The sequence below is a fragment of the Nerophis lumbriciformis genome, linkage group LG06 (assembly GCF_033978685.3).
Source record: "Nerophis lumbriciformis linkage group LG06, RoL_Nlum_v2.1, whole genome shotgun sequence".
Lineage (NCBI taxonomy): Eukaryota > Metazoa > Chordata > Actinopteri > Syngnathiformes > Syngnathidae > Nerophis > Nerophis lumbriciformis.
This window is the reverse complement of record NC_084553.2, coordinates 30,824,476-30,842,118: the sequence shown is the minus strand read 5'-3', so window position 1 is coordinate 30,842,118 and position 17,643 is coordinate 30,824,476. Positions and strand designations below refer to the sequence as shown.

The 17,643-nt window shown below is 47.3% G+C and overlaps 1 protein-coding gene across 5 annotated transcripts in view; it reads left to right on the top strand.

Moving 5' to 3' along the window:
• The window catches only part of tcf12 (transcription factor 12), a 213,542-nt gene that overhangs the window by 105,692 nt on the left and 90,207 nt on the right, over positions 1 to 17,643 (top strand). For all 5 annotated transcript variants that reach the window (XM_061964095.1, XM_061964092.1, XM_061964094.1 and 2 more), the window contains one exon: positions 11,951 to 12,003. In XM_061964095.1, the coding sequence (XP_061820079.1) occupies positions 11,951 to 12,003 (53 nt within the window). The remainder of the gene's footprint in view (positions 1 to 11,950; positions 12,004 to 17,643) is intronic.

Below are 17,643 nucleotides of genomic sequence, written 5' to 3'. Positions count from 1 at the left end.
AATTGCTAAACTACATTGAAACAACACAAGCAATAAGTGCTTCAACAAGTCTAGATTTTTGTTTTCATGTTTACAAATCCAGGAAATAATTCCCTGGACAGTGGATACAGGAGGATGTTGAAGGCAAAAACTAAAGTATTTAAATGAGTAGTAAATAGTAGTTTGTATTTTTGTTCAGATATTGTGTACTATTGACTTCATTGTGATCAAACAATTGTATGTAATAAAAAAGAATAAGGAACTGGTTTAAACATTTTAATTATTTTATTAAACTGTTAATAGCACTCACTATAAATATATTTAAAAATTGACAGTTAATACATGTGATCTGTATCAGTATCAGCCAGCTACTGATACAGATACTTATAGAAGATCGTTATTGGAATCGGCTCCATAAAACTGTTACATAAGGCGTTCCAAAATAGGGGGCCACATAATTTATTGTAAAATTGATGACTGGATGTTCTATTAAGAATAATGCAGGTTTTTTTGATCTCTTACTGAATATGAGTATCTGATGATAACAAAAAAAACTTTTGAAAAGCGCATGTGTCTTGTTTATAATGGATTAACCTAAATATAAACAGACATGTTTAAAGCATATTAATAGAACCTATTGACAAAAGTTTAAATTTAGTGAATAGAGGTGCAGATGGCGCTTGATTAGTCAAGGTTAAATGTATTATCAAGAATCTTTTATGTATTAAAAGTATCTGATTAAAAGGGGAACTGAACTTTTTTTGGAATTGTATATCAATCACAATCCTTATGTGAGACAAGCACACTTTTAAGCATTCCAACTTGTAAATAAACGCTATTAAGAGTTAGCTAACAATGGAGGTAATGGGGTTAGCTCCAATTATTTAATTTTGCATTAATTTAATAGGGACATCTCAATGTTCGCTGTTTCCTTCAAAATCAACAATTGTCATGTCTGTATTATCATGTTTTGTTTTAAGTCATGTTTTGTTTAGTTTCTGTCTTTTCACTCCCTTGTCTGGTCACCATAGCAACCATTAGTTTTCACCTGTCACGTCACGCACCTGTTTCACGTTTTGAGTCACGCACCTGCTTTCACTAATCATGTCCATAGTATTTAAGTTCATTCATTTTCTGTTGTTCGGCCTGACGACCTCACCCCATATATGCTTCTGCACACCCTTATGATCCTTGCTGCTCCTTTTTCATGCCGGTTCCATGCCAAGTAAGTTTTTGTTTATCAAGCCACAGTTTATGTTTTGTTTAATTGTTCATAGTTTCCGCCACTGTGCGCGCTTTGGTTTGATCCTTTTTTGTAGTTCTAGTGTTTCAATAAATCATGTACCTTCATTCCCGTCTCGCCCGTGCCAACTTTCCGTTGCATCCCGGAAAAGCAAACTCCCAAGATCAAGTCGTGACAGTAGGTCGTCAGCAGACCCGCTTTTCCGCACCTAAGTTGGCCGAGTTGGACATTTTGGACGAGGCTTCTTGGGCGGTCCTGTGCGCGATGGAGGAGGAAACTCTGCGCTACTCCTCCGTGGAGTACAGAGACTCCATTTGGTCCCAGGAATGCGGGGACGCAGCGCAGTGCCGGAAGCGCCGCTCCCGACGAAGGACTTCAGGAAGAACTTCCGCGAGCCAGCAGGACACGCCGCTCCCACAAGCCCCTCCCCCTTCCGGGCGGAAGCAAGCAGCAGCCAGCCCGGCTTCGCCCGGATGACGTCAAAGACCAGGATTTTTTTTTTCTGAATTCTTTTTCTTTTGATTCCCCGCTCCCCAGGACTCAAGCCACACCCAAGACACAAAACAATTTTTTTTCACCCACTCAATCCCAGGTACAAAAAACACAATTTGGACAATTTAATGGGGAAGTTTCTGCCCTCCTCCGCCCACCCCTACAGAGAGTTCCAGACCGCAGGGAGCGCGTCTGGTATCCGCCCCCTGAGGGGGGGGCTAGGGCTGGGAATTGTTCAGGTGGGGTGGTTCAGCATCACCATGTCAAGCCACAGCCTCCCTCACGGCCGCCACCACCAGTCTTCCGACCTGTCAAGCCACAGCCTCCAGCAGGACCGCCCTCACCAGTCTTCCGACCCGTCAAGCCACAGCCTCCAGCACGACCGCCCTCACCAGTCTTTTACCATGCCAAGCCGCAACCCCCAGCTAGACCACCTCCACCTGCACCAAGCCTAGCACCAGTAGCTGCACCACGGCTAGCGCCAAGGCTAGCACCAGAGCCACGGCTAGCACCTGTCGTTGCTCCACGGCTAGCACCAGTAGCTGCACCACGGCTAGCGCCAAGGCTAGCACCAGAGCCACGGCTAGCACCTGTCGCTGCTTCACGGCTAGCACCAGTAGCTGCACCACGGCTAGCGCCAAGGCTAGCACCAGAGCCACGGCTAGCACCTGTCGTTGCTCCATGGCTAGCACCAGTAGCTGCACCACGGCTAGCGCCAAGGCGAGCACCAGAGCCACTGCTAGCACCTGTCGCTGCTTCACAGCTAGCACCAGTAGCTGCACCACGGCTAGCGCCAAGGCTAGCACCAGAGCCACGGCTAGCACCTGTCGCTGCTCCAAGGCTAGCACCTGTCGCAGCTCCACGGCTAGCACCTGTCGCCGCACCAAGGCTAGCACCTGTCGCCGCACCAAGGCTAGCACCAGCTCCATGTCAAGACCAAGACCCTCCACGCCAAGTCCAAGACCCTCCACGCCAAGTCCAAGACCAAGACCCGCCATGCCAAGACCAAGACCCGCCATGCCAAGACCAAGACCCGCCATGCCAAGACCAAGACCAAGACCCGCCATGCCAAGACCAAGACCCGCCATGCCAAGACCAAGACCAAGACCCGCCATGCCAAGACCAAGACCAAGACCCACCATGCCAAGACCAAGACCAAGACCAAGACCCGCCATGCCAAGACCTAGACCAAGACCCGCCATGCCAAGACCTAGACCAAGACCCGCCATGCCAAGACCAAGACCAAGACCCGCCATGCCAAGACCAAGACCAAGACCCGCCATGCCAAGACCAAGACCAAGACCCGCCATGCCAAGACCTAGACCAAGACCAAGACCCGCCATGCCAAGACCAAGACCCGCCATGCCAAGACCAAGACCCGCCATGCCAAGACCAAGACCCGCCATGCCAAGACCAAGACCCGCCATGCCAAGACCAAGACCTGCCATGCCAAGACCAAGACCCACGCCAAGACCAAGACCTATACCAAGACCCACGCCGAGCTTCGCCGCCTGACGCGCCACGCCGAGCTTCGCCGCCTGACGCGCCACGCCGAGCTTCGCCGCCTGACTCACCACGCCAAGCCACGCCTGCCACGATGACGACGCGCCTGCCTCCTCGTCGGCCACGGATATGGCCGCTACCTGGTCGCCCGCCACGCCAAGTGCGCCCCCCTCCCAGTCAGCCACGAATGTGGCCATTCCCTGGGCGCCCGCCTCGCCTGCTGCAGCGGCGTTCCACTCGCCGCCGCCACCTAACTCTGCCCCGGTGGATACGGGGACACGTGGTCTGGCGACCCACCGCCATGTCCCCCTCCCGCCCTCCCGCCCTCCCGCCCTCCCATGACTTTTGTTAAGTTTTTTTTCTTGGACATCTGGTATCTGTCCTTAAGGGAGGGGCTCTGTCATGTCTGTATTATCATGTTTTGTTTTAAGTCATGTTTTGTTTAGTTTCTGTCTTTTCACTCCCTTGTCTGGTCACCATAGCAACCATTAGTTTTCACCTGTCACGTCACGCACCTGTTTCACGTTTTGAGTCACGCACCTGCTTTCACTAATCATGTCCATAGTATTTAAGTTCATTCATTTTCTGTTGTTCGGCCTGACGACCTCACCCCATATATGCTTCTGCACACCCTTATGATCCTTGCTGCTCTTTTTTCATGCCGGTTCCATGCCAAGTAAGTTTTTGTTTATCAAGCCACAGTTTATGTTTTGTTTAATTGTTCATAGTTTCCGCCACTGTGCGCGCTTTGGTTTGATCCTTTTTTGTAGTTCTAGTGTTTCAATAAATCATGTACCTTCATTCCCGTCTCGCCCGTGCCAACTTTCCGTTGCATCCCGGAAAAGCAAACTCCCAAGATCAAGTCGTGACAACAATAATAATCATGGCAGACTTCATGAGACCCAACAACGACTTATTTGGGACAAATGGTGATCCAGAACCGTATAATTTTTTTTGCCTGAATAAGGATGAGCTACAAGTTTTAGAAACTGATTGATAAGCTGATCCAGCAAGTAACACCATTGCTAAATGCTAAATAAGAAAAACAAACTACGAACATAATAAAACAATCACTTACTGTACATTTCTGCTCTAACTGGGATGCCGACTGGTGGGATGTTTATATCATCCCATTAAGATGAACAATTATTTATTTAATCTTAATCCTCGCGCAGGTAAAAAAAAGAAAAAAAAGATGGACCCAAATTAGAGTTTTTTTTTTGTTTTTATCGCAATCTTTGGGTCTAAGTTGAATGTCAAAATTAACCAACGTCTCGGTTTATGGCCACAACCTTCTAATATACCAGTGAAAGGCATTATTTATAATCTATAATTGTCATGTCTGTATTATCATGTTTTGTTTTAAGTCATGTTTTGTTTAGTTTCTGTCTTTTCACTCCCTTGTCTGGTCACCATAGCAACCATTAGTTTTCACCTGTCACGTCACGCACCTGTTTCACGTCTTGAGTCACGCACCTGTTTTCGTTAATCATGTCTGTAGTATTTAAGTTCAGTGTTTTTCAGTTTGTCTTTCTGACGACCTCACACCACATTTATGCTCTGTCCATTGTTTCATGTCCATGTTCACGCTGCTCCTTTTTTGTCCAAGCCAAGTAAGTTTTTGTTCCATGTTTATAATCTTTTTGTTTTTCATAGTTTATTCTCCGCCACTGTGCGTGCTTTTCATTTGTACTTTTTGCTATAGTCTTTTGGTTTCATAGTTTATTATCCGCCACTGTGCGCGCTTTCATTTATCCCTTTTTTTTGATATATTAAATTGATATATTAAAACCCGCCATGTACCTTAATTCCCGTCTCGCCCGTGCCAACTTTCCGTTGCATCCTGGAAAAGCTAACTCCCAAGATCAAGTCCTGACAGTAGGTCCTCAGCAGACCCGCTTTTCCGCACCTAAGTTGGCCGAGTTGGATAGATTGGACGAAGGAACGTGGGAGGTCCTGCGCGCCATGGAAGCCGAGACGCTTCGCTATTCCCCCAGGGAGCGCAGGGGGATGATGTGGGGGAATGGAGGCAAGCTGGTGCCGATCGGCGCGTCGCTCCCGTCCCGGAAACGTCGCCAAGGACGGGGAAAGACTTCCGCGAGCCGGCAGGACACGCCACTCCCACAAGCCCCGCCCCCTCCGGGCGGAAGCAAGCAGCAGTCTGCCCGGCTTCCCCATGATGACATCACAGACCAGGATTTTTTTTTCAATACTTTTTCTTTAAATCACCCACCTCCAACAAAAGACACTAATGGCATGTCTTTGATAAAACATTATCAAAACATGTTTTTAGAAATCAGGTCTAGTCAGTCACAGCCATCCCAATTTCATGCCCCGCCCCCCAAGACTCATGCCCCGCCCCCAAGACTCAAGTCCCGCCCCGGTCACAATTTTTTTCTTTTTTTCCGCCCACACAACCGGGATAAAGAAAAATATTGTGGCCAAAATAAAGGGGAAATTTCTGCCCTCCCCCGCCCACCCCTACAGAGAGTTCCAGACCGCAGGGAGCGCGTCTGGTATCCGCCCCTTGAGGGGGGGGGCTGGGGTCGGGAGATGTGTTGGTGGGGTGGCTCGGCATCACCATGTCAAGCCACAGCCTCCCTCACGGCCGCCACCACCAGTCTTCCGACCTGTCAAGCCACAGCCTCCAGCACGACCGCCCTCACCAGTCTTCCGACCCGTCAAGCCACAGCCTCCAGCACGACCGCCCTCACCAGTCTTTTACCATGCCAAGCCGCAACCCCCAGCTAGACCACCTCCACCTGCACCAAGGCTAGCACCAGTAGCTGCACCACGGCTAGCGCCAAGGCTAGCACCAGAGCCACGGCTAGTACCTGTCGTTGCTCCACGGCTAGCACCAGTAGCTGCACCACGGCTAGCGCCAAGGCTAGCACCAGAGCCACGGCTAGCACCTGTCGCTGCTTCACGGCTAGCACCAGTAGCTGCACCACGGCTAGCACCAGAGCCACGGCTAGCACCTGTCGCTGCTCCAAGGCTAGCACCTGTCGCTGCTCCAAGGCTAGCACCTGTCGCAGCTCCACGGCTAGCACCTGTCGCCGCACCAAGGCTAGCACCAGCTCCATGTCAAGACCAAGACCCTCCACGCCAAGTCCAAGACCAAGACCCTCCACGCCAAGTCCAAGACCAAGACCCTCCACGCCAAGTCCAAGACCCTCCACGCCAAGTCCAAGACCCTCCACGCCAAGTCCAAGACCAAGACCCGCCATGCCAAGTCCAAGACCAAGACCCGCCATGCCAAGTCCAAGACCAAGACCCGCCATGCCAAGTCCAAGACCAAGACCCGCCATGCCAAGACCAAGACCAAGACCCGCCATGCCAAGACCAAGACCCGCCATGCCAAGACCTAGACCAAGACCTGCCATGGCAAGACCTAGACCAAGACCAAGACCCGCCATGCCAAGACCAAGACCCGCCATGCCAAGACCAAGACCCGCCATGCCAAGACCAAGACCCGCCATGCCAAGACCAAGACCCACGCCAAGACCAAGACCTATACCAAGACCCACGCCGAGCTTCGCCGCCTGACGCGCCACGCCGAGCTTCGCCGCCTGACGCGCCACGCCGAGCTTGGCCTCCTGACTCACCACGCCAAGCCACGCCTGCCACGATGACGACGCGCCTGCCTCCTCGTCGGCCACGGATACCGCTACCTGGTCGCCCGCCACGCCAAGTGCGCCCACCTCCCAGTCGGCCACGAATGTGGCCATTCCCTGGGCGCCCGCCTCGCCTGCTGCAGCGGCGTTCCACTCGCCGCCGCCACCTAACTCTGCCCCGGTGGATACGGGGACACGTGGTCTGGCGACCCACCGCCATGTCCCCCTCCCGCCCTCCCATGACTTTTGTTAAGTTTATTTTCTTGGACATCTGGTATCTGTCCTTAAGGGAGGGGCTCTGTCATGTCTGTATTATCATGTTTTGTTTTAAGTCATGTTTTGTTTAGTTTCTGTCTTTTCACTCCCTTGTCTGGTCACCATAGCAACCATTAGTTTTCACCTGTCACGTCACGCACCTGTTTCACGTCTTGAGTCACGCACCTGTTTTCGTTAATCATGTCTGTAGTATTTAAGTTCAGTGTTTTTCAGTTTGTCTTTCTGACGACCTCACACCACATTTATGCTCTGTCCATTGTTTCATGTCCATGTTCACGCTGCTCCTTTTTTGTCCAAGCCAAGTAAGTTTTTGTTCCATGTTTATAATCTTTTTGTTTTTCATAGTTTATTCTCCGCCACTGTGCGTGCTTTTCATTTGTACTTTTTGCTATAGTCTTTTGGTTTCATAGTTTATTATCCGCCACTGTGCGCGCTTTCATTTATCCCTTTTTTTTGATATATTAAATTGATATATTAAAACCCGCCATGTACCTTAATTCCCGTCTCGCCCGTGCCAACTTTCCGTTGCATCCTGGAAAAGCTAACTCCCAAGATCAAGTCCTGACAGTAGGTCCTCAGCAGACCCGCTTTTCCGCACCTAAGTTGGCCGAGTTGGATAGATTGGACGAAGGAACGTGGGAGGTCCTGCGCGCCATGGAAGCCGAGACGCTTCGCTATTCCCCCAGGGAGCGCAGGGGGATGATGTGGGGGAATGGAGGCAAGCTGGTGCCGATCGGCGCGTCGCTCCCGTCCCGGAAACGTCGCCAAGGACGGGGAAAGACTTCCGCGAGCCGGCAGGACACGCCACTCCCACAAGCCCCGCCCCCTCCGGGCGGAAGCAAGCAGCAGTCTGCCCGGCTTCCCCATGATGACATCACAGACCAGGATTTTTTTTTCAATACTTTTTCTTTAAATCACCCACCTCCAACAAAAGACACTAATGGCATGTCTTTGATAAAACATTATCAAAACATGTTTTTAGAAATCAGGTCTAGTCAGTCACAGCCATCCCAATTTCATGCCCCGCCCCCCAAGACTCATGCCCCGCCCCCAAGACTCAAGTCCCGCCTCGGTCACAATTTTTTTCTTTTTTTCCGCCCACACAACCGGGATAAAGAAAAATATTGTGGCCAAAATAAAGGGGAAATTTCTGCCCTCCCCCGCCCACCCCTACAGAGAGTTCCAGACCGCAGGGAGCGCGTCTGGTATCCGCCCCTTGAGGGGGGGGGCTGGGGTCGGGAGATGTGTTGGTGGGGTGGCTCGGCATCACCATGTCAAGCCACAGCCTCCCTCACGGCCGCCACCACCAGTCTTCCGACCTGTCAAGCCACAGCCTCCAGCACGACCGCCCTCACCAGTCTTCCGACCCGTCAAGCCACAGCCTCCAGCACGACCGCCCTCACCAGTCTTTTACCATGCCAAGCCGCAACCCCCAGCTAGACCACCTCCACCTGCACCAAGGCTAGCACCAGTAGCTGCACCACGGCTAGCGCCAAGGCTAGCACCAGAGCCACGGCTAGTACCTGTCGTTGCTCCACGGCTAGCACCAGTAGCTGCACCACGGCTAGCGCCAAGGCTAGCACCAGAGCCACGGCTAGCACCTGTCGCTGCTTCACGGCTAGCACCAGTAGCTGCACCACGGCTAGCACCAGAGCCACGGCTAGCACCTGTCGCTGCTCCAAGGCTAGCACCTGTCGCTGCTCCAAGGCTAGCACCTGTCGCAGCTCCACGGCTAGCACCTGTCGCCGCACCAAGGCTAGCACCAGCTCCATGTCAAGACCAAGACCCTCCACGCCAAGTCCAAGACCAAGACCCTCCACGCCAAGTCCAAGACCAAGACCCTCCACGCCAAGTCCAAGACCCTCCACGCCAAGTCCAAGACCCTCCACGCCAAGTCCAAGACCAAGACCCGCCATGCCAAGTCCAAGACCAAGACCCGCCATGCCAAGTCCAAGACCAAGACCCGCCATGCCAAGTCCAAGACCAAGACCCGCCATGCCAAGACCAAGACCAAGACCCGCCATGCCAAGACCAAGACCCGCCATGCCAAGACCAAGACCCGCCATGCCAAGACCTAGACCAAGACCTGCCATGGCAAGACCTAGACCAAGACCAAGACCCGCCATGCCAAGACCAAGACCCGCCATGCCAAGACCAAGACCCGCCATGCCAAGACCAAGACCCGCCATGCCAAGACCAAGACCCACGCCAAGACCAAGACCTATACCAAGACCCACGCCGAGCTTCGCCGCCTGACGCGCCACGCCGAGCTTCGCCGCCTGACGCGCCACGCCGAGCTTGGCCTCCTGACTCACCACGCCAAGCCACGCCTGCCACGATGACGACGCGCCTGCCTCCTCGTCGGCCACGGATACCGCTACCTGGTCGCCCGCCACGCCAAGTGCGCCCACCTCCCAGTCGGCCACGAATGTGGCCATTCCCTGGGCGCCCGCCTCGCCTGCTGCAGCGGCGTTCCACTCGCCGCCGCCACCTAACTCTGCCCCGGTGGATACGGGGACACGTGGTCTGGCGACCCACCGCCATGTCCCCCTCCCGCCCTCCCATGACTTTTGTTAAGTTTATTTTCTTGGACATCTGGTATCTGTCCTTAAGGGAGGGGCTCTGTCATGTCTGTATTATCATGTTTTGTTTTAAGTCATGTTTTGTTTAGTTTCTGTCTTTTCACTCCCTTGTCTGGTCACCATAGCAACCATTAGTTTTCACCTGTCACGTCACGCACCTGTTTCACGTCTTGAGTCACGCACCTGTTTTCGTTAATCATGTCTGTAGTATTTAAGTTCAGTGTTTTTCAGTTTGTCTTTCTGACGACCTCACACCACATTTATGCTCTGTCCATTGTTTCATGTCCATGTTCACGCTGCTCCTTTTTTGTCCAAGCCAAGTAAGTTTTTGTTCCATGTTTATAATCTTTTTGTTTTTCATAGTTTATTCTCCGCCACTGTGTGTGCTTTTCATTTGTACTTTTTGCTATAGTCTTTTGGTTTCATAGTTTATTATCCGCCACTGTGCGCGCTTTCATTTATCCCTTTTTTTTGATATATTAAATTGATATATTAAAACCCGCCATGTACCTTAATTCCCGTCTCGCCCCTGCCAACTTTCCGTTGCATCCTGGAAAAGCTAACTCCCAAGATCAAGTCCTGACAATAATTAACTTTTACCAGCTCAGAGGTGATGCAACAGCTCACTAGCTCAGTATGTCAATATAGCAGAATAAGCTATTTACCTTTCTATGATCACAGCACCGCTAAAAGTAGTTCCTCGGCGTTACCGCTAATATTAACAATATCGCTAATACTTGGTTAATATGCTGGTTACAACATGTCAATGGAGTATTTTTGGCAGTTTTTGGATCTTTTTTAGAGGACTTTATGGGCGCAATAAGGTACTTCCAATAGCTGCATTTTTGGCCACCTCATACGTATATTACAAATTAGAATGCATACAAAAATAAAGATGTTTGTGTTCTTGTCATGCTTACAGATTGTAAATGGTAGGCAAAATTAAAAAAAAGTGTGGTTCTCCTTGTATGAAAAATATCAAGTTTCCCAAACAACGTTAAAATATGTCAAATGTGGATCAATTAAGCTGTTTCATTATGGCATACATGATTCATTAACTACATGAGAGACTCTTCTAATAATACCATAGGATTTTTAAATTTGTTTGCATACATATTGAACTTGGTTTCTTCAGGACACTTGAACGCCTCATCACATGAACAGCACATGGACAATAGAGAGCACAGTGCTTAATTGATCCTGCTCCAACGCAAAGAAAAGCGACAGACACTGAGTTGTTCAATTAGCTTTGTGCTTTCTATGAACAAATAAAACAAACACACATAATACAATTGATTAAATCAGTATTTTGAATCCAAACCAAATCACACAAAAAAATGGGGCGTACAAAAACCGAGGTACTACTGTACCCCATTGACAATCTCATTGGGATTCATTTGTTGTTTCTTTTTAAAGATTAATTATTATTAATTGTATGAGTAAACAATTGTTTACCATTACTTAAAGTGGAAATATTATGCAAAACCAACTTTTCTTACCCATTGGTAACTGTTTTTGTGTACTTGGGATGAGTGCACACGTCCTGAAAATTTGATGGAGGCATTGTGAAGATATTTGTAAGACAATCGTGCCTTCCTTCATACTTTCCGCAAACGAGCCGTTTGGAATTTGCACAATTTGTAATATTTTTCCCATTGGTGACATCAGCGGATATCACCACATATGGTAACAATTTACCCGAAGAGCTTTGCGCGAGTCCGCCATTGTAATCGGACACTGAAGTCATTGAGCTCCTTCTTTTTCTCTATCCTCTTGTTGTGGGGCAGACTGGCTCGTACATGCATCCTCCCACCGCTTTTGCCATTTCTAATACAAAGTAGTGTATAGTTCTCAATTATATTTGTAAGTAGACGCCAAACAAAAGCGCTTAAAACTACAACATGGCTGATAGGGAGAAGACACAAATGCATGTAAATTAGTCCACCCACAAAAAGGGGCATCCTGAAGAGACAGTCAGAAAGCGGTTTGACAATGGTCTGTAAACATAATCTATGCAACAGTTTTGCCAAAGAACCACCATCACATTTTATGTAGACCACAAGTAAGTGTTTTAAATGTAAAAAACTATAATATGACCCCTTTAGGTTTATAATTCCTAACAATAACCAGGCAAAAAAGACCATAATGATGTTTGTAATGTGTAGTTGGTGTTCAGGAGATAGGAGAAGTGCTGTTTTTATAGAGCTTTCTTGTGTTTGTTTGTGAATGAATAAATGTGCGTCTTTCATCTCTTTCCATAGATCCTCTACAAACAAAAAAGGTTCGCAAGGTCCCTCCTGGCTTGCCTTCATCTGTGAGTGGAAGATCATCTACCTCTCATATAAATAGATTTCACAGTGAGCTCACCTCAGCACCCGCACACACGTACACACACACACACACGCACGTACGCATGCATGCACACACATATCTTTGCTGATCTCCGACAGCCAAACTGTCAAGGCCTATACTCAAAAGAGCGCTGTTGTCATCATCACCACAGCTACTGGATGGGAGTTGCAGTTATACCTGTATTGCGTGTGCATTTGTTGTTTAGCACCACGGTGTGTGTTTAGTCACAAAGCAAAGTCGTGGCATCTTTTTTGTTGTTGTTGAAAGGATTTTTTGTAGGATTGTACGCTGAAAGCATTGTTTTAAGTGTGTGTCTGTGTATGTATGTGTGTATACACGTGAGCACGGCTGTACTTGGAGGTGATTGATTTTCAGTGGTGCCCTGTCACAGTCCAGCCTCCTCACAGGCTCTCCTGGGAGAAAAAAGGCTGTCAGAGCGGATCCCCAGCTCTGCTCTTTTGATGTTTAATTAGTCATTACGTCGCTGAACAGGAGGACAGACAGAGATTAATAGCACAGAATATCTGAAAATTCTGCTGGTAATGATCCCGGCGGAGCAGAAACCATTAGGATGCAGAGAAGTGTGGAGCTCAGCTTGCGTTCATTTCGGCAGGGGGGTGGGGGGTGTTTGGAGTTCATTAATATGCATAAATCACTAAGTCAGATGTTCTTTTGTAAAACCTTAGTGAATTCACACTTTTTTTAATTAAGTGCTTGCTTGAATTGCTTCACGAGACAAATATGTCTTTCCTAATACAGAAAAAGCAACTGGTTTGCTAAACTCCAACTTTCTTATATCATTATTGAACGATATTTTTTATTTTGGTAAAGAACCTCTGAGACTGGCTTTACCTTTCAAAGCTTTGATAATCGTCAGCTAGAACAGGCTGCGGAACATAAAAGATTGGCATGTGTTTTGTTTCTGGATTTGTATTTAAAAAGAAGTTTGTCAGAGCATGGGGGAGAGAATCCGTCTCTAGCAGCGGCAGGAACACGTGCTTCCCTTTTCCTCTTAAGTAAGTGATATATCTGAGGTCTTGTCAGACGTAGGAGGAGGAAGAGGAGGAGGGGGGCCAGGCAAAGAACGCTTGCCTCGCGGGTTACATCTCTTTGTTGTGTAAATGGACGCTGGGCTTTTATTTGTCACTACTTAACACATGGGTGCAGGTGCGCTTGTGTGACTCATAAGAGTACAATCAAGCAGTACAATGGCGTAGAGGGAGAAACAGTGACAGAGCATGGAAGGAAATAAAGCTTCTTCTTGTCACTCAGTGCTGCTCATGCGATAAAGCTGGGAGCTTGGCAGGATTATCCCCGTTATTCTTTGATCCCATTTGAAAGAATAGAGATGCCAATGTTGAATAAAAGGCTACAGACCTTTTGAGGACTTAAAGCAAAACATATAAGGCCAGTTCTTAATGCATTTTCCTATAGGTGATGTTTTTGTTAAAAGTATTAGTAAAATAAATAAAATACGAGGCCTTGTCCTCATGAACACAGGTACTCTTTTATTAAAGATCATAATGGATGTTTTTAGTCACTCAACACTGACTTTTTCGGAGCTATTCATACATTTTCTGCCCTGCTTATCCAGTTCAGAGTTATGGGGCTGGAACAAAAGACGGACTACACCCTGGACTGATTTCCAAGTCAGTCACAGAGTGATTTTGAATAGCATATTGAATGGGAATAGATTACACGCCAGCGGAACAAAAATCAGTTATGTTAACCAATACTTGGCCAGCGGTGACCTTTTTGGAAATTTTCTATGGCTTGTTTCCTTTGAATGATGTTACTGTGTGCACCTTTCTCTTCGTATATAGTTTTTTTTGTTGTTTTTTTTTATATAAATTGTGTGATATTCAAAAGATGCACATTTGAGTCTACCTTTTTTCTTCCACATTGCATGGGCATTTTAACCTCGCTAGCAATCCTGGAACTCTGTGGTACAAACTTGTGATTTACTTAAAGGGAGCATTTCTCAAGCCATCCCCTTAAGTCCTCTTCTTTATGATACTTATAAATATTTTTCATATTGCGATTTATTTAACCAAGGTGTTGCTGTAGCTTGTTTACTAACTCAGTAGTCAATTGCTCAACTTTAGCTATACTAATAGTCTTCCTCAAGGTTCCTCTCTTTTTCATCATTTGGGCTATTCAACTGGTAATCCGCAAGTTTAGTTTAAAAATACGTGTGACAGATACAGTATATATAATTTTTTTGCCGTTTTTGTTCACATGTAAAAGCTGTACAAAATACATGCATGTTTAACATATAGATTGCCATCTTTCATGAAGATATTCTTGTCTTCATGAAAGATGGCACAAGAATATAAGTTGGTGTATTACCTGATTCTGATGACTTGCATGGATTTTAATCAGACAAGATTCACAGTAGTGCTGACAACTTTCACATTTTCGATTTTACATCGTGGAGGAGAAAAAAAAAGTCCTCCTTTCTGTCCAATACCACATTGAAGTGGTTGGTTTTGGCATCTTGTTTGTTCAGCTTCCATACTCGTTTTTTTACACTTTACAAGAAATAGATCGACGGCAAACTCCGTGGCTTGCTAGCTTGTTTGTGCTAGCTTTCGGAGACTCTTACTTTGTTAGCGCAGGCAGCATCGAGCAGCACTTTTATTGTGAAAACAGGAACTGTGCGGTCAGTCTCTAGGCTTTTGACGGCACGGTTGGAATAAAAACTGTTTCTCGCCTTCCTGACGGTCTTTTTTTCCTTCACACTGAGCTGGCTGCAGCCAGCGTCATCTCACAAGATATTCGGGTGCCTTGAATGTCAATCAAGTAACGTCATAGGGAAGATTTATGATCGCAAATTTTTAGGTCTATTTTTTCAATGCCTGGCTGGCGATCGACTGACACACACTGCGCGATCGACCGGTAGATCGCGATCGACGTAATGGGCACCCCTGCTCTAGAGGATGCTGGTCCTCCTCAATATATCAAATAAGATAGAGAAGGGAGAAGTTCTCCCCCCTAGTCCTTAGCTTTCTGGAAATGTGGCCCCAAAACAATTTACTTAAATATCCCTGCTCTAAAGTGTCCATTGGTGTGTACGTTAGTATGAATGGTTGTTTGTCTACATGTGCCCTGTGATTGGTGACAACCCCTCCAGAGTGTACAGCTGTGAGAGGCTCCAGCTCACACAGGACTCTAATTCGATGAGGTGGCAACTTGTCCAGGGTGTACCCCGCCTACCGCCCGAATGCAGCTGAGATAGGCTCCAGCACCCCCCACGATCCCGAAAGGGATAAGTGGTAGAAAATGGATGGATGGATGTTTAAAAAAATGGATGGATGGTTCAGTTATAGTGTCTACCTGTTGTCTTGGCACTGTGTTATGTGGGCAGATAAATTCCAGTACACTTAAAGGCCTACTGACATGCCTTTAAACTTATTTAAACGGGGATAGCAGGTCCATTCTATGTGTCATACTTGATCATTTCGCGATATTGCCATATTTTTGCTGAAAGGATTTAGTAGAGAACATCGACAATAAAGTTCGCAACTTTTGGTCGCTGATAAAAAAGCCTTGCCTGTACCGGAAGTAGCAGACGAGTAGCGTGACGTCACAGGTTGTGGAGCTCCTCGCATCTGCACATTGTTTACAATCATGACCACCAGCAGCGAGAGCGATTTGGACCGAGAAAGCGACAATTTCCCCATTAATTTGAGCGAGGATGAAAGATTTGTGGATGAGGAAAGTAAGAGTGAAGGACTAGAGGGCAGTGGAAGCGATTCAGATAGGGAAGATGCTGTGAGAGGCGGGTGGGGCCTGATATTCAGCTGGAAATGACTAAAACAGTAAATAAACACAAGACATATATATACTCTATTAGCCACAACACAACCAGGCTTATATTTAATATGCCACAAATTAATACCGCATAACAAACACCTCCCCCCTCCCGTCCATATAACCCGCCAATACAACTCAAACACCTGCACAACACACTCAATCCCACAGCCCAAAGTACCGTTCACCTCCCCAAAGTTCATACAGCACATATATTTCCCCAAAGTCCCCAAAGTTACGTACGTGACATGCACATAGCGGCACGCACGTACGGGCAAGCGATCAAATGTTTGGAAGCCGCAGCTGCATGCGTACTCACAGTACCGTGTATGCGTATCCAAATCAAAGTCCTCCTGGTAAGAGTCTCTGTTGTCCCAGTTATCCACAGGCCAATGGTAAAGCTTGACTGTCATCTTCGCCGCAATACACCGCTTCCCACATACAGCTTTCTTCTTTGCTGTCTCCATTGTTCATTGAACAAATTGCAAAAGATTCACCAACACAGATGTCCAGAATACTGTGGAATTTAGCGATGAAGACAGACGACTTAATAGCTGGCCACCATGCTGTCCCAAAACGTCCTCCACAATCCGTGACGTCACGCGCTGACGTCATCATACCGAGACGTTTTCAGCAGGATATTTTGTGCGAAATTTAAAATTGCACTTTAGTAAGCTAACCCGGCCGTATTGGCATATGTTGCAATGTTAAGATTTCATCATTGATATATAAACTATCAGACTGCGTGGTCGGTAGTAGTGGGTTTCAGTAGGCCTTTAAGCCTTGTTTGCACCAAGCGGTTTTTGGTTCATTTCAATTCATTAGTTCGAATGAAGAGCGTTATTTTTTCCAAATTTACCGAAGATGATGACGCATAGAGGATTTTACGCTCTGCCCTGTCAGGAAACAGCCGTAACTTGTGGGATTTCTACGAGGTACTTATCTTCCTTGGTATAAGTAGAAGATGTGCAGAGTGTTCATGATGGCTGGCAAGCAAGGGCTGCTCAGGGATTCCAGCGGACACCCTAGCAGAACTGAACAAAATTCAAGAAGCTTTGGGCTGAACACTTAAAAGTAAGAGATTTTTTGGATGGGAAATATATTTAAAAAATACTTGTGTACATGTGGACTAACAGGAAGCATAGGCAAGGTAAGGTGCCATGAATGTGTAAAGGAGTACTTGTAGGGCAATTAGATGGTTATCAGCTTAGTTCTGTGTGCGTGCTGCCGTCAACGAGTGAGCGGTGGCGGTGCTGAGAAGTGCTGAAGCGAAGGCGCACCTGAAGCCAGAGGCAGCTGTGTGAAGAGCCTGCAGCGTGCCTGTTAAAGCATGAATGCAGCTGCAGATGCCTCTGAAAGCTTTTGCTGGTGTAAGCAAGCGCAAAATCTTCACCAGAGACCTGAATAGATGCTTGATTAAAAAATACATTCACACACTGCTCCGATCATTTTAGTCTACACCTGGGAATTTTCATATTTATTTATTTATTTCATTCATAATCTTTTCTGCTCGCTTGTTTTTTTGGCTCTAAAAATAAATGTCGTTTTAAATCAGACAGGTCCAAGCATGATGTTTGTGTATACTTTGTGATGGGCCGAATCAAAATATTTACTGGAGCACTTCCTCGCTGCATTTAGGGTTTGACACTTCCGTGGACCAGGATGTGAGGGTTATCTAGACAGGACAGCTGGTGATTGTAAACACACAACTGTTTATGGGTCTTTTTCATCTTATACTGTATACAGACAACCTCTTCTCTTAGCCACATGCATACTGTACTTTCCCCTG